Source organism: Anas platyrhynchos, chromosome Z (assembly GCF_047663525.1).
Source record: "Anas platyrhynchos isolate ZD024472 breed Pekin duck chromosome Z, IASCAAS_PekinDuck_T2T, whole genome shotgun sequence".
NCBI lineage: Eukaryota > Metazoa > Chordata > Aves > Anseriformes > Anatidae > Anas > Anas platyrhynchos.
The window spans coordinates 25,894,810-25,912,521 of NC_092621.1; the positions used below are offsets into that span (position 1 = coordinate 25,894,810).

A 17,712-nucleotide genomic window follows, 5' to 3' on the forward strand; every position below is an offset into this window, starting at 1 on the left:
CTCATCCATTTGCTGGGAGAAGAAACCCATAAATTAAAGGTTATCTGAGAAACAACTCAATCTACCTTGTGCAATGTGACTGCTGAAGACAGTTTTCTGAAGACAGACTTGAAACAAAAAGATATGCTAAAAAAATTAAGATGAAGTGACCAGCAGAAAGAGGTCAGGAACTTTGTTCACCCACCTCTTAAAAACGGAACTGAGAAGTGGTATCTTTGGTGGCTTAAAGTCAATAAAGGGAAGTCATTCCTTCAGCATCTTCCTTGAAAACTCCTAAACAGTCCTCACATTTTCTCTTACACCTGCTCCTGGCCTTTCCAGTAAGCAAGAGAAAGATATAGACTCAGACTGAAACAACACGTGTTCTACATATTTCCCCATTGCGCTTTTTCTTGATGCTGAACCATAAAACTCTTTCATGATGCAGGCATGCAAATTTTTAATAGCAGTCACCTAATTGTTCATATCCTGAGTTATGAGAGGCCACACAGTACACTCAGCATTAATTATTAATCTAATCATGTTACCAAAGTACCAGCTAAGCAGGATCATCACAGAGGATATGATTCCTCCAGAACACCCAGTTCACAGGCAGCACAGAAACAGAATAACCAGAGAACTTTGTGAACTCTGCTTTGAGAAAGTGGTTTCTTTTGCAACACATGGATGTTGGTCAGAAATACTGGACAGTTTTCATTTTTTTCATCTTTGAACTTGCCAGAAACTACAGAATTAATGAAAATTCTGTGCTGCAGTTTAGGTATCTACATTTTTTAGGAAGTCAGTGAAACAACAGCAGAGTTCAACCATGTATTTCGAAATCTAATGACAAATCATAAGAAAAAGTCTTTATTTAGAAATGGACTGATCCAACTGTTTCTGCACTAAAGGAGAATTCAAGCAAAAGATTATTTGATGCAGTTTTTGTTAGCATGCAGATTTTGGCCTTGGTTTTAGAAAGCAGAATAAATACAAATAGCAGTTCTGGTGACCTTTGTAAGCACACAGTACTTCAGCAGCCCTTCCCAAATTTCAGAGAAGGCTTAATTCAGCAGTTGTCTATTGCCTCTTCTTGGGGATCTTATGTTATTGTCTTGTTAAATCTTCCAGTTACCCTTATTTTGCTATTTTTTTTTCCCATGGGAATGAACATGCTAAATCTTTTTTTCCTTTAAGACATCTCTGCAAAGGTCTAAAAAAAATAATGTTCTTTAACAAGTTTTCCTAAGAAGCAAAACAATTCCTGTTGACACTCAAAATACTGTAACAATCTCAGCCAGTAACCACTGCAAATGAGTTGGTTCCTACTACTTTCAGGCACTGAAAACTCAAGCAGACCACACCTTACTTACTGATAATCCTCTGACTATAAACAGTTTTGAAAAGGAACACAGGATGCTAGAAAATAATCAAACTCTGTACTCCCTGTTTCTTCTTCACATCATAAATGTGTAAGCCCAGGTGTGAATAACACCTCCTGGAACAAATTCTTGTTTTAAAGTATGATCTTTCCTATTATCATTCTGTAAAGCAATACATGTTAGCAACTATCATGTGATACTACTTTGACCCTGAGGAAGTGGAGAAAATGTTGATATTGGAATCACAACAGAAGTGTATTTATTTAGCAGCAGCAGATCAAGGTCTGTCTGGGGACAGAAAGCAGCAGAAATACTAAAAAGGACCTGCCAGCTACATGAACTGAACACAGAAATACACTAATACTGTTCAGTGATTTACTTTAACATTTATCAAGACTCACACTGAAGTGCAAGCCCTCTTAAAAGAAAGACAGTAGACATCCCATGTATAACCATCAGTGTTAAGACAATCACAAAGATAGATCAGTAATCTTGAGGTGGAAAAGGAAAAAGAAAAACACATTATTCAAAGAGCTAAAAAAAAATGCAAACAGCTCTTTCAGAGCTATCAATACTTAATCAAAAAATATTTTACCCTGTCCCAACACTTCATGTTCAACATAATGCAGTGGGTTTGATTTCTGCTTTAGAAAGTAGCCAAAAAAAGCATAACTGTTAGTGGGTGTATCAAGTTGATTCTTCCCGTTTTCTGGTGAACATCTAGAGAACAGGGAAGTCCTAAAACCCAACCTCAGTCACGAATCCCCCTTGAACTCCAGCCCGAGGAGAGCACAGCTGAGACCAAGAGCTGGCACTCCTCCATACACCCTGCAAAGCAAATTCCACATGACCGAGTCCGTACATCACGTAAAGGCAGATACGTTCGAGTTAAATGTCCTGTGCTTTCCTTTGGCCATGACAAGCACAGTGATGCAATCTGCAGTTGGGAAGCTGTCAGGACAGGGAGCCATCCCAGCTTGTAATGATCACAGGTTCCAATTTATTTCAGTGCTCTGTTTCTTTAACAGAGAAAGAGAAGCTTGGCACAACGTGCAGACCTTTGATGTAAACCTTGCTATTTACTCATCCTAGAGAAGTTTGTTTGACAGACAGGCTTTAAAGGTGCTCCTGCTATAGGTGGTGACATAGGATACATTTGATCCCCTGATGCTTTCCATATGACCAGTAATGAGTCCTGTGGGTCAGCAAGGCTGTCACGCAAGGGAGGTAGGGAAGGGCAGCCTGAAGTATATTTTTTGTGGTTCCAGTGCACCATTCCCTTTCCCTTCTTGTTCCCACTGCTTCTCCCTATTCTTCTCCATTGAGAAGCAAACACACCAATGCCCTGAGCATACCTGCACCATACCAGGCTGGTTATTGTGCAGCAAGACTGCCTGGCTGCAGGCACTGCTACAGCTATTTCCATCTTCATGCATGAATTCTGCCTTTGCCACTGTGACAGGCAAATGGCTAGGGAGCAGAAAACTAGAGGTAATGAAAAGCACTGTTTTTAAGGCAATTTCATTTACCACAGATTTCCTTTTATACTTTTCTTTAAGGCATCTAGCATTATAATGCTATCCACTATGATTGCAATCACATTTTAGAAACAGCAGAATTAGAAATTTTAGATGGCAGAAGCACTCAAGCTGTCAGACTAGATTTGTCGCTTCCCTTTAGGGGCAGGCACCACCAATAAACAAAACCTGTAGCAATCCAGGTGGGAACCATAAGAACCAGGATCAAAGTCCAGGCTCTCACCTTCACTGTTATAAAAAGAGTTGGATACTTCTCCAACTCAAGCCTTTATGGCACATATTTTCAATCACAGATCTATGAGCTCTCATCCCAGCACAGCCTAGCTATTTGTCTTCTGCATAGCTAGAAAGTTATGCATGTAGGTAACCATCAGCCTGCCAGAATAAATCTGTACTCATTGCCACAGTAACAATTCATTTTTCAACAATTCTGAGCTCAAAAATGAAAAGCCCCAAGATTCTCCCCTTCAAGCCCATGCAGTTGTTACACTTGCTACTAGTAGAGGTTTCAGCTTCTGAGTCCAGACTTGCCTAGCATATACAGCTACTGGAAGCTACATGTAATCCTTCCTAGTATATCAAACTTGAGAGCAGTCCCATTCATTCACAGCCCCTCAACCAGGTTCAAATTTGTCAGACTTAGAACTCCCTGAGTTCTGTGTCTACTTCTGAAACCAATTTCAGGCCTTACCAATCACGAATGCAAGTGTGCAATAGAAACAGTGCAATACATCAAGCAATATGTGCTGATGCTGCTGCAAAGACAATTGCTTTCTCCCTTCTTTATCATGTGTCTATCACAGAAATAATTTTGGACATATAGGCTGTGGGGAATTACAGCAAGGATTTTGGTCCTCTATTTCCTCTTTCAATGAATAGAAACAGACACCTCCTTGGGTTATTTTCTCAGCTACACTTGTACTGATCTCTAAGAAATCATCTGACCACCTCATGTGATCTGGAACTGCAAAACAAGAGTGTTGGCAAGGAACATTTTTTGTTTGGACTCTAAAGAAAACATTCCTTCACACATGCAGCTCAGTAAGTTTAATTAAGTTGTACTAATTCAAGAAAATATCCCAGGTCCTGAACATGGTTAAGAGAACAAATACAAGATTTACATTTTCCAAAGAATGTCTTGACTTAAAGAATCTTTTCCCCATCAGTGTTAAATGCAGGACAGCAGAGATTACCTTGAAGCTTCCTGAACTGTACACTACAGAAAGTGCGTAAGCAACTGAAAGAAGCACAGGCAGCTGGAAAACAAGTAACCGGTGAAGCACCAAGGTCTGTTTTGACAGCCTTCTCTGCCTTGAGTGTGATAGAGAGCTTGAGTTTTCTACTAGGTCCTACACAGGAGCCTGCATATTGCCCATCTCTATGTCTATCAACAGAAACAGCGAAAGCAATTGTGAGAGGCTACCACATCATGAGCTTCAAATGGCAGTTCTACCACTATATCAGGAAGGGGTCTCACTAATATCTATGCTCCTGCTAGGTGCTTGTGTGATTTTAGGAACTCTGGGACACTGCTATACCCTACATTTTAATATATCCTTGGAGTTGAAGATATGTGAATAGAAAGTGATCTTAAAGTATATTAATCACAGAGAGCAACAGCAGACACCAGAGCCTCATAACCCCTCATAACTCAACCTAAGTCTGAGTATGTGTTGCTTTGGAAAGCTTCAAGTCATTACTGTCCACAACTTAGTCCCTCAGAGGAGGGCTGTTCACCCCATGATGGGAAATGATGTTTGTTTTGCATCAGCTGTAGCTACTGACTTCATTCATTAGGCTATGTGGAGCAAAATTACTGAAACACTTTCTAGCATTAATCCACAGCTAAAGCGGTAGATGTGAACAGTCGTGTTTGCTCCTTCTCCAGTAAGCAGATTGATATACTTGCACCAGAAGTGATTTTAAGGGAACTCAGACTTATCTCTCTCAACAGTTGCCCTATCCCACAACACACTTGCCTGCTGTAACTGCAGCTAGAGCCAGCTGTGGACTCACCCCTGTACAGTCAGTGAGCACCATTCCTTCCAGTCCTTGGGTCATTTTTCCAATCCAGAAGTGGAGATACAGCAGCATAGTTCTTTTGAAAATCTCAACAATTACCTGACTGATTTTAGGATCTCCAGACCCAAACCACTCACTAGCAACTCATGGGGACCTAGATTTCTTGCATCTTCAAAGCTATAGCAAAATATTCCTGCTCTAGGAAGATGGTTTCTTGTCAGCATTTAATTCCTTGTTTCCAATAGAGTGAGGTTCCACCAGCATGTGCCTTTGGGCTCCTCACCACTAGCAACAGTCCACTCAAAGAAGTGCTACAAAGGTCAAGTTGTTGCTCAGCTGCACAAAGCTGCAAGTAGCTACTTCATCTCTTCTGAACTATGAAGAGCCATTTACATCTCCCCACCAGTTTCTGAAAGGACATGAACAAACACTTTCTCCAAAGATCAACAGCTCTCCAGGAGAGAGCTGGGTAAGGGCAATCTCAGCATATGAAAAGCACACTCCTGCAAGGGAACTGTTAAAAAAAATCCATCATCCCAGGTAATTTCCTTCTCCATTCCAAGGCAAACAGACACACAACCCTTTACAAAGCTCTTTGAAGGTTGCACTGAAGTTGCAGCATGATGGCATACATGCCAGGCAACATTCACCACTTGCAGGTCATCTACACCAGCAATGCAGCATGCAGCTGTTGCAGCCAATAGTCCAGCACACTTGGTACTAGCACAGAGCATGTACACCCAGCACCCACATTGTGATTTGTTCCATTATTAACAGGTTAGCCAGCAAAAGCTTGTCTACATTCAGAAGTATAGGAACAGCAGAGCATACACCCTGTCTTACTAAGAGATCAAACAGTGCAGAAGGACCACCCCAAGGTTAAGAGCAACAGTAAAGTCCTCCAAACTCCAAGCAAAAGATAACAGCACCCCTCCAGCTCACAGTTACTGTCACAGGTTCTTCCCAACAGGAACCTCATATGAATCCCTTTAAAAAAAAAAAAAAATCTTCAATCCATCTGCTACCTCTAATACCTACAGCTACACTCCCCCATACACAGTTCAGCCCTAGGCTTTCCTTCACCATTGCCAACAGAACAGATGCGGAAATTTTGGTTGGTGACATGCAAGGAACCCCACTATCCTCCCCTTGCAGCCTGCTTCCCTACTCCACAATGTTGTGTACAGTGACATGATGACTCAGCTACAATTCATTCCTTAATGAGGCCCCCTCAGGTTATGCTTAATATTAAATAGGAACTCAGGGTGCAGAATGAGGCCATTAGCTTGTTCTGACAGGGAGCTAGGCTCACAACAGAGTACAAAGGCAATCCTGCTTTTGAGTTGCACAGCAGATAATCCAAGTTGCAAAGGGAAGAATGAAGGAGGAATGAAAGCACCACTTGCTCTCCTGGTGAAACTGGACTTACAATATGCCAATATGAGGGTGTTAGAGCACAAAACTAGATTCCACACTGGTCACTCCTCTGTTAAAAAAAGTCCTTTTACATGACGGTACTGCCTAAAACAAAAGTGGAAAACTTCAGGAAAGAACTGGCTCTGAAATGACTGTACTATTAGCTTCAGAGCATGTTATAGGTTAAGTGCCATATGGTTTAGTCTCCAAAAAACAAAGGTCACATCCATCAATACTCAGCAGCATTATCCAACATCTATACACACGGAGCAGTGACCCATAATATGTGCAGGAATTACCTCAACATCCCAATGAGCAGGTCAATGCATCCTGTACAGAAACAGCTCTCTCATGGTGGCACAAAGGTTTCTCTCTCCTTCAGATCCTAATAGTAAGACTTTTCATATGCAAATATTGCTATCCAAGCAATTATTTGGACTGATTGATACCACTGACACTTGCATATGAAAACTCTGGCATATCTGCACAATTGTACATCCATCTGGAACACAAACCTGTTCAACTCAGTAGCTTGCAGTCTGCTAGATGAGTACCTTTGAGGATCAAGGCATGAAACAATAAGTATATTTGCTGATCAATAACTTTGAAGACCAAGTATATGACTGATACTTCAAGGACATGAGCATCATGGCCAAACAAGATTAATCCAAGAGTTTCATCTCATGAAGCATCTTAATTTCAAACACTTGTCCTTTACAGAGCTGAGGCTTGCTGGTTTTATTATACATAAGGGACAGGGAAGATGATCCAAAGTACATAATCTACAGTGTCAGTTGACTGCTACTCCAGGAATTGTTTTAGGACAAATTCATACAAACCAGACAACCAGGAAGTATCTTATTTTCTGCTTATAGTCAGCTAGTTGTACAGCTGTATTATAATATTATGCATTTACCTTTAAGCACAAAGCTTGAAAGATTTTCTGCAGTCTGAAAGAAATGGACATAAAATAGAGTATTTGAGTTGTGCTGATTTACCCATGAGCATCCAGGGCTGCACAATTACCGCTACCTAAACATGGAAAAATGGAAGCAAGCAGCCTGGCAGGTTCAGTGTTTGTACCAAGCCTTATCAGAGTATCAGTTCCCCCCAGTAACAGGGTGGGCTCCAAAGCAAACCCCCATGACCCCTCAGTCACGACAACTGGAGCAACTAAAGCTTTCTGTGGTGTTATGGTACCACAGAACTATTAGCTTTAACTGAACCAGTTAAGCACTTCAGGGCTTGACCTTTTAAGCATATTAAACTGGATGTGTATTTTCACACAGCAGCTTCCAACTGTGATCTCATCAGTGACCAATACTGCAAATAGCCGTTGCAAACCAATTTAATAAAACCTAGTACGATGAAGGAAGCAGGTTCTGAAATTTAAAATGGATTATTTGATTTCCTATTGTACAGTAAATCTGCATTCTTTTCTGATTTCATTTCCAAATTTCTCAAAAAGAAATTCCCAGGTTAGTTTTCCTCCTTTGTCTTCTTTGTCTTTTAATTTCAATGTTCCACACAAGTTCTTGTCCTATTTAACAAGTTAGTAAGAAAGTAAAGAAAGAAATAAAAAGATGTTGGCAGTTCTGATTATGAAATTTCAGTAGATACATTATAAAAGTCTGCCTAGTTTCATGTATAGGGGCAAGGTTAGTAAAATAAGTCTTCCTCTGGTCCAAGTTTAAGCCTAGCACAAGAAGGTATAATTTCCAAGAAACCAAGAGAAATAGAGCCTCCTTAATTATGGATGATTATAACCCTAACCAGCTACAACAGTTTTACTGTAAATTCAATTTGCATTATTGCCAAAGCTTTAGTCACAGTTTAAAAACCCTCAAATCTGTGTTATCATTCACAGAGAGGTAATTGCACAAGTGCAAAGAAACAAGCAACAGCAAAAGCCAAACTTGAGATAGAATCTGATGTTCTGGGCATCACAGAGATAAAACCTACCACAAGATCCTCCTTTCCACAGATTATCTGTTACAATTAGCCTCATCCAATAAGGCATTAAGGTCTGTGGTCCAGCTGTTACTTATTGCCTACTTTAAGCCTTGATCATTTAAAAGAAAAAATTCCCAAATGATACTGAAACATATTCATGCAACTGTTGGTGAGCTTCTGTTGTAGGCACACATTTACTTTTCTTGAAGGAAGAAATCCCTACTCCTAAGTGTTTAGTTTTATTTTTCTTAGGAGCTTAAGGATACCAAGACCTCTCAATTTTTCCAACATGGAATGACTCTTGCCTTTAAGGAAAGTTTATAAACCCAATGTCTTATGAGCAAGAAAACCCTCAGATGCTATTCGGCATGAAAGAATCAACAATTTAGGAAGAAAATGTTTTTTCTCCAGTACTAAATGTAACACCCTATTCAGACATTACAGATCTCTGCAGATATTACAAGCCTGTTCAATGTGTTTAAAAAACAGTTTCCTATATTTTATATATATATATAAAGATACTATGTCTAGCACAGAAAATACTATTTGCAGAAGCAGCTACCAGCAGCAGGATTCTCCTTTCACGTTAAACTCTTTTTTTAATAAAGCTGGACTACAGGAAGTAAGTGTGCAAACAGAGGTCTGAAAAATAGCTGAAAGTACACATTCTTCACCATTTTAATTAACTTTGGCATTTTGAAATGCAGAGTTGCTATAAAACAATATTTTGATTACAAATATTGCCAGACAGCATAGACCCTGCCTTAGTATTGTATCTAAAACCACACTTCACCCCAGTCTTCTGCTATTAGTTGTTTATTTCAGTATTTATTCATCTTCAGTATGGACCAAAGCCCTTTGTGTTTGCACACTGCTGTTTAGCTGTTTCAGCAGCTGCCAACCAAATGGAAATAAATTGCTTTGCTTTAGTAATTTCTTCTATTTATTGTCACTGCTATCTATAGATCCATGAATACTGAAAGATGCCTCTCCTTTCATTCAGGCTTTATAGGGGTCAAAAAAGTGACCAGCTAAACAGACATCAAGATTCTAGATCAGGTATGTAAAAGATGCAGTTCCTGCTCCCAGTATCACCCAGGAGAGAACAGGCAGTAGGACAATGCCTGCAGCTATGGGCTGTTCCACAGCCTGGGGCCAAAGGCACCATCCTGCCTCCTCCACCATCTCCTGTTCCCCTGCTCTGACAGTCCCACCAGCACCAATGTGCAGCCCAGAAGATCTGGGGATGCTGGCCCATTGACTGGAGCTTCACACTTAGTGCAGCCAAAGCACACAAGCCCTCTTGTACTGATGAGACAGCCTGCAACCAGGTCTTCCACGTGTGCACCAGTCCTGCTTTGCCAGTTTGAATTAAAGCCCTGCTACTCCCTCCAAGGCTGCTCTCCTGCTTTCTAGCACCTCCGGGTTCATTTAGGCTCTGTTGTTACAAGGAGAATGCTGCAGCTGCTGGGGAAGCAATGGCAACATGTGCAGTGACTGCAGTGAGTTGTGATATTTTCCTCCATTGCTGTTCCAACAGAGGAGTGGCAGATCACCTCTGCCACATACCCACCTGGCTCCACCTGTGCCCAGCTTGTCCCTGACCACCCCAGCTCACATTATTTGCTTGCTCTCAAGGAGGGCTAGAAGCTACACAGTTATGAGATCAAGTCATTTCTGCTTGTTTCTGCAAGTTTTCATCAGGGTGTGTTGCTGTGGTGTTTTCACATTAACAAGAGCCCCTCTCAGGGGGAAGTTTTCTGATGCAACTGAATTATTCCAGAAGCTTACAGTGAAGGGAAAAGCCTCCCTCACTCTCTTTTCTTCCCCAGCAGCTCTGTCCATCTGACAGAACCTCCACAGCCTCCATCATCTTCTTCTCCCCGTGCAGTCCTGCCCTCTTCCTTGATTGCTTGGCCAAGCATCACCTTGTTCTGTAAGCAGATTCTGTGCTCTAAACAGATTCAAACCACTGACCAGGAGCAGTTCCCCCTCTTATCTTGTTTAAAGTATATTGTGTTTAATATATAAAATACATTTCCTGTCAAATCACCACCATGCTAAGGCACCCAAATAGGATATCCAGCAGCATTGTGCTGCTGCATTAGCTCAATCTGTGACAATTCTACCCCTCAGCAATGACTGGACAAGGAACCACAAAGTCTCTTATGCTGCAGCACTCATACACCTTATACAGTAGCATCGACAGTTAACTTAAAAGTACATTTCAAAAATTGAGATCCCAAAATTCTTCCAGGTACTTGACAGCCCTGGGAGTTATTGACTAAGTGTTTGCTGTGAGCCCTATCACCTGCCAGTGGAACTAAAGCTGTTTCCTCTGGAAAACCACTAGTGGCATGAATCCCTATGAAAATAAATACAAGGAAGAGAAGGTGGATTACTCATAGAAGATGATTATTTAATTCAGTAATTGTAAAACATTTCCTCATTAAGTGTCAAGGGATGCTTCAAAGGAAGAACTACAGAACTTGAGTTCAAAGTGACAGCCCTGGGAAGTGAAGAGGGCGAAAAAAAATCAGGAAGATAAATTAGTTATAATACTAATGGAAGAGAAAAGGCTGGATCTGTAGACTAATTATTCCTGTCTTGCCAGAGGCCAGCAGGCTGTGGACTTGCAAAAAATGGAGGAGTACACTTTAAGTAAAATCAAAGCTTGACTAGATTTCCTAAGGTGGTTAAGCTGATCCTCCAACTCAGCGTGCTAGGAGAAGCCCTGCTGCACTCCATCCCCTTCTTTTTGCTAGCACTGATTCGGCTCTGACCCCTTGATCAGACTAGTCAGCTCACTAAACCACTAGAAAACTAACTCAGCAAAAGAGTTTCAAATTTCCTGCCAGCACAGCCAGCTGACCAAGGGCAATCTCCTGTAACTGCATGATGCAGGCAACAGGAGTGTACAGAGCAGGGCAAGTGTCATACTGCTGCCACAATGGACTGTCATCTTAAATATGCAAACATGGAAACCCCTCCGCAGTGGAAAGAAGAAAGAGAAAAGAAGGCAACACTTACTACAGTATGTGGGACAGCAGAATGAACAGCAAATTGAAATAAGAAAGCATGACTTTTATAACACATCTAAAAGAAAGTAAATGGCAGCTAGTTGCCCCATGGCTGCTAGAAAGGTAACTGTCAGTGCCAGAATGATGGTGGAGAACAGCGGGAACACAAAACCCAGTGCACTCTTCTGTAGTTGATTCCTGACTGATGTACCCTGTGTTGCTCCTTTCTAAGGTTCCTGTGATTTCTCATCACAGTGATGGTTCCTAAGTTTTAGAACATGTACTACTGATTGTCAAAATGCAAGTTTCCTTTTGCATACAGAAATTTCTAGGAAAGGCACCCAACTGGAGATGAGGAGTAATGTTCCCTATCTATTTGTTGATGCAGATCAGTAGTGGGATAGTTACCAACAGAGCTGTACAGGAGCAATAGAGCACAACAGGCATCTTTGAAAAACTGTTCCAACACTGTGTGTGAAATGTTTTTACAAATGATAATAGCAACACCTTAAGCTACTCCAAAAGCACAAGGATATTCCGCCTTGTTTTCTTGCTTAATAGTTACAAGAGTATTGTTGAATGTGTTTTAAGAGTGAATTGTAGATAGGATGGCACAGTAATAAAATCCCGGTGTCCTCGAAAAATCAGCGCTTCATCACAGACTGTCAGTTGAAGAGAGGAGTAATGAGTCTTAAGCAATGGGTCAAAGGAGCCAAAAGAAGAGTACATTGTATGTTCTCTTTACTGCCCTGTATGCACTTGCCATACACTACCACTAAAACACTGAGCTGGTATGGATCATTAACCCAGTAAGAGCCCAGGTGATTATCTGCCATCTTGGCAACCCAAGTCACTCCTCAAAAGCACAAGCAAGTAGACGGGAGTAGGACCACGTGGCCAAGAGCAAAAGCATTTCCCCAGTCAGTCACACAAGCTTGACTCAGCTTCTCACAAAACCACAGCCCTAGGTTTTAACACCCAGCCTTTGCTTTCATTGATACTGGCCACCACAGTGAGTCTGAAGAGATTTTCTTTATTTAACCCTTTCTTTGAAGGATGCTTTTCATATTGGTTATTTGTTTCTCACACTGAAGTGTTATGATTCCAATATTAAGTTAATCAAAGTAATGAAAAAGTTATTTTAAGCATTGCAACACAAGAACACAGCAGACCTTAACTTCTGTATTTAAAGGTCAGCTATAAGAGCTTTCATTTACTTACCTTTTTGCTTCTTCTAGGTGGCAGAGATACTCATAAGCAATGTTCTGACGCCTCCTCTCATCCATTTCCTCCGCTGAAAGCCTTTCATCATCCACAATAGCTGCAAAGTGAAACCCATATCAAGTTACACATGATTCGAGGCAATTTAGGTTTTACAGAAAACCTAAGCTAAATAGTGCAGAAATGAAATTAGCATAGTTGTCCCTCCTCTACATGGAGACCTTTTTGGCACACAAAGATATTTAGATGACTAAGAAGGTGCTGTTCTCTGTAGCATGAATTCCTTAAGTGCCACTTGCTCAGACCAAGCACATATCACACTTTGTCCGTCACCTGGTTTGGGGTAAAAAGGAGATTTCAAACAGGAGGGGTTATGCCTGGGAGCTGACAGTTTCAGTTTACACATATTCAGAGAAGTTTAAAGACTCCCAAACACAAGCTTGAAGTGAGCACTGGATGGAGCAGCTTCATGCTAAACACAGCCACAGAAGTAGAGATGGAGACAATGCAAGGGCATTTCTCGTCTCAAGGGCAACTTGGGAGCCAGCTGCAGCTTCAGCAAGCTGTTAACGTGCAGACTGGGCTGCCTGTCATCGATGGGCCCTGTGATAAGAGCTGTAATCAAATGAAGGAGATATGGTATTCATACCCCTACTTACTGCTGAAACACACCACCTCCCATAAAAGCACTGCCCCAACCTATTAAGCATGACTCTGTGCACACCTCCAGCTGAAAGCATCCCTGATCATTAACTGCCTCACAACTGATCTCCCTCTTTGTAGGTAAAAGGTCCTCTGTGAGCAAAATCTCCATCCTTACAGAAGTTCATATGTTTCCAGCATTAAATCTGCAGGGCAATACAGTACTACTGACTTCTGGATGAGCTTCAATCACAGCATGTGAGGCTCTTGAAGTGTTTTCACTATAAACCAGTTACCAAAACACCCTATTTGTGCTGGAGACTGCCAGAAGAGTTTATCCTACCCTCCCTTGTATTTCTCAGCCACATATTCCTAACAGTTTGTGCCAGAGTTGACAATGTTATGGCTGCATCCATGAAGCACAAGGAGATGACCTTCCTGAAAAAAAAACAAAAACAAAAAAAACAACAAACAAGAGCTATGAAGAGACGCACTTCTAGAAGGATCAAATCTCTGATCTGAGTCGTTACACACTTGCAGCCACTCTCATGCAAACACAGGGTGGGGACGGAAACAGGGCTGGGCCAGCCACTTTCAGCAGCAGGCCACAAGCTGAGAACATCAAGAAACACTGATAAAAAAATCAGACCCTCTCCTTCCCAAATGCACTATTGGCCACCATTAGTTGTAATGCCACACAGATCATGTAAACCACAAGTAGTTTTCAGCATTTCCCTGATGCAACTTCATTTAGTGGGTAAACACCATCCTGAGCTGATATGAGCACTTTGGGTAAGAGACACAGTAACAAAGCAAAAGTGCTTTACAAGAACATACATATATTGAAGGTTGAACCTGAGAAAAGAAAAGAGAAGTGATCCCATCTATCTGAGGTACATGAGAAAATGGAGTCACAGTAGACTGCTTTCACTTCATTATGCACTAATGATATTTAAAATACTTTCTTCTCCAAATGGAGACCACACACAAAACAGATCCTGTAGCTTCAGCATGCCAATGACCCATGTTGACAAGTAGAAGTACACAGAGCACGTCCTTACTGAGGACAGAAAAAAAAGACACTACTCGCCCACGTTTTAGGCTGATGCTACCACACATTTGTTAACATATAATATAGCTACTACAAGCTTTGTAGTTTCAGTTTTAATCACCACAAGCACTGATATCTCTCATCTTCCTTTGCTTTTAAGATGGCTCTTCCTAATTACCCAGAAGTTTCGTGCACCAATAAAACAAATACGTGTCTTGCTCCGAGTCCCTTTTAAGTCTGGTAGCTCCAATAAACATGACTCACTCTAAAATGAGCTCTTAGATACTGTAATCAGGTCATCACTCATTATGAACTGAAACATGAATGTGGAGGCAAACATAAGATGCAAGCCATAAAACACTCGGCATGGGAAACTGGCTATGGAGGCTGCTTTGCTGCTGTTCCTGCCCACGTCTGTCAGCATGCCCAGGACAGGCTGATCCCACACCCCGACACGGTGCTTCTGCAGGGGAGGAGTCATGGCTCCCTTAGACAAGGGTGAAGTATCAATGAGCCCCATGCTGAAGTTTAATACACCACTTCATTACCTGAGGCAGTGAGCTCTGTGGCTAGTTTTCAGGCAGCATTGCTCACCTAGAGGTATGAGCCCATGGATGATGACAAGTGCCATCAGACGAGCCCAGCCAACCACCCTAACGTGGTGCAGTCCTGTCAGCCTTGATGTAACCTGAACTTGGTCCCCCATAACAGCTCCCCATGAAAAGCTTTGCTGTTACCATGTCCTGCTCCTCTTAGCTCCCGTACTCGGCTGCTCTCACCTTTTACTCTTGCCCTTCAGACGCAACTTGCTACAGACAATCAAAAAAAGAGGACAGTGGAGTGGAAAAGCACACAACCCATTTGATAAACATCAGACTAGGAATTTAACTGAATAACAAATGCTTTATAATCTGTTCCTGGATCAACACATCCATGGGTGCCTCCTATCCTCAACAAGGACATACCTGATCAAGCAGCCCTGGCCAACATAAAATCCCTCATTAAAATTATTGGTGAAGATTGACTCAGAGGGTGCGTGAAGGCAGTGACAGATATCATGGGATTGCTGTAGTTCTGCTTTGGGAAACCTCTAACAAAGAGGAAAAATGACAAGAGTGGAGAATGTAGAGACATTGAAAAGTGAAAAACATGCATCTCTTCTAGAAGAGATACTGCATCAGCAATTCACAGGTTAGGCTTCTTTCCTGACAGTGCTAAAGTGTGTTTCTGGGCAGAATAACTATGCTCTGAAAAAGCAAAGCACAGGGAGCACCAGCACCTATGGTACTTATGCTGGGAGGAGTCTCTTGCAACACCCAACGCCTTCTGATAAGACTGCTTATACACTTTCCCCTCCAGCACATGCTGGCTTCAAAGCGACAGTGATATCACATGAAATAAGCAGTTGCAAATGCTTTTAGAAACAGCAATGACAACCTGTGGAATAGAGGTGGCAGCAGGACTAAGCTGCACAGGAAATTAGTTTGAAGACTTTCAAGATCATGGGTCCTTTAAGTCTGGTTTGATGTAACTTTTTTTTTTGGCAAAGACTTCAGTCTTCAGTGATAAACTCAAGCATATAGCCTTCCACCTTACCACACAAACCCTTTGGGTACATCCATCCACACAAGTTTCCAGACAAGTGATCTTGGTTTGAAGACAGAAAGCTCAGTCTCTTTTCCAAACAGGGCACATATCAACCAGAAGATGTGGAAGAATTATGAAATGAGAAATATATTCTGCTCTATCAGTAACTTCTTGATAATGATAAACTCAAAGAATTATGATAAAGAATGTTATGGGTGCAGAAGAGCAAGGTTAGGGTTCACCTGGAGACCTCCAGCCCACTGGTATGACCAAGAGTTATCTGGACAGACTTAACATTGCTGCTGAAAAGATCCAAATGCCACAAAACAAGGCACATGTCCACTACATAAGGCTTTGCAGGAAGAGAAAAATGCATCTGAAATCATGTTTTACAATTCATCAGTTTGGGGATTTGGGGTTTAGAATTCAGATAAAAACATCACAAGTATTCCCTCAAAGATTAGATGTTATGAATATATAGACAAATGCCAGTGCAGTTCCTAAAAGCTCTCCATTTCAACTCATTTTAATTGTTGCCACCCCATTAGCCAGCAGTTAATACAAAGAATGTTTGTTTAGTTACTGGGCTCCCTCATTACAGATATTTCTTTACAAAAAGAACTCCAAATGAGGAATAAGTAGAAAACTCTGCATGGAGCAGCTAGCAGCATTAAAGCTTAAATTGTCATACCTAATTTTCAACAAACATGAGCAGACTTATTGGAGCACTCCATAAGATATAACAATTGAGTAAGCAAATTCTTCCACTAATTACTTAAGTTGATTCAGTGGAAAAGATGGCATACTACAAACAACTTCTTACATACTCTCATTCCACACATTTCCTACCCTACACCCCTCTCCCTCATCCCCCCAGAGATATCTGTTTTCTAGAGGGTAATCTGAGTTGAGACTTGAGCATCTTCCACCAGCTGACATATTGCAGCAGTGCTCACCATCATCTTTGTCTGAAATATTCCTGTATGGTATAGTACCTCAACAGAAGAGCAGATAAGACAGTAGCAGTGACTAGCTGGTGTTTCAGGCTCGTAGATTGCAAAAACATCTTCTGTGCTCCCTGTTGCAAGATGGCCACTTCAGATGTTATCAAGCACTTGGAGCTCTGTCAGCCAAATACTGGGTTGCCAACATATCCCAAGGTGCCGTATGCACCTACAGCTGACAAAGCACAAAAAACATCTGCCCAGTCTGACTCAGCATTAGTAGACAAAATAAAACCAGGTTCATAGAAGACTATCGTGTAAACTGAGCAAATCTTATGAGCTCCACAAGTGCTAATTATGCAAATGTGTTCCAAGTTCAGAGTCAACCTTTTTATCACAACTATGACAAGGATTTTGAAGGTCCCAGGGTCACAGAGATCATTCACATCAACACTGGACTTATCAGATCTTTCACATAAGTGCCTTTACACTTGAGATGACAGTAAATAGGTGTTTTACAGGTCTAATTTGCAATGACTTACAAACAACCCCATGGATCCATAAATTATGTTTTTGTTTAAAAAAATAAGTCTTCTATAATATGTAACTGAAAAGCATATAAGGAAAAGTGAATTTTGTTTTAATTTGCAAACGTAAGTTTGTGGAGTCATTTACAATTTCAAAATATTCTGGGATAATCCCAACCCAGCCAGTTTTTTAATTCTTAAAAACCAGAAACTAGGAAAAAATACTGTTTTACAGAATCACTTAAGGCTTTCTGGTTATTCATTTGTACTCAGATGTGTAACTGTTTGCAATAGTTCAAGAACAATACATGACTACTTCTAGCAGGTAGACACTTTAACAAGACACTTGCCACAGACACACCAAAAGACTTCTTATACTGGGGAAGACAAAAAAAAAGGCTCTTATTTGTCAGGACCAATTGCTCTCAGT

General features: G+C 41.2%; 1 protein-coding gene across 7 annotated transcripts in view; it reads right to left on the reverse strand.

The window, feature by feature from the left end:
- IQGAP2 (IQ motif containing GTPase activating protein 2) overlaps positions 1-17,712 on the reverse strand; it is a 127,417-nt gene that overhangs the window by 93,285 nt on the left and 16,420 nt on the right. For all 7 annotated transcript variants that reach the window (XM_038171489.2, XM_038171486.2, XM_038171484.2 and 4 more), the window contains exon 2: positions 12,532-12,631. In XM_038171489.2, coding sequence (XP_038027417.1) covers positions 12,532-12,631 — 100 coding nt within the window. The remainder of the gene's footprint in view (positions 1-12,531; positions 12,632-17,712) is intronic.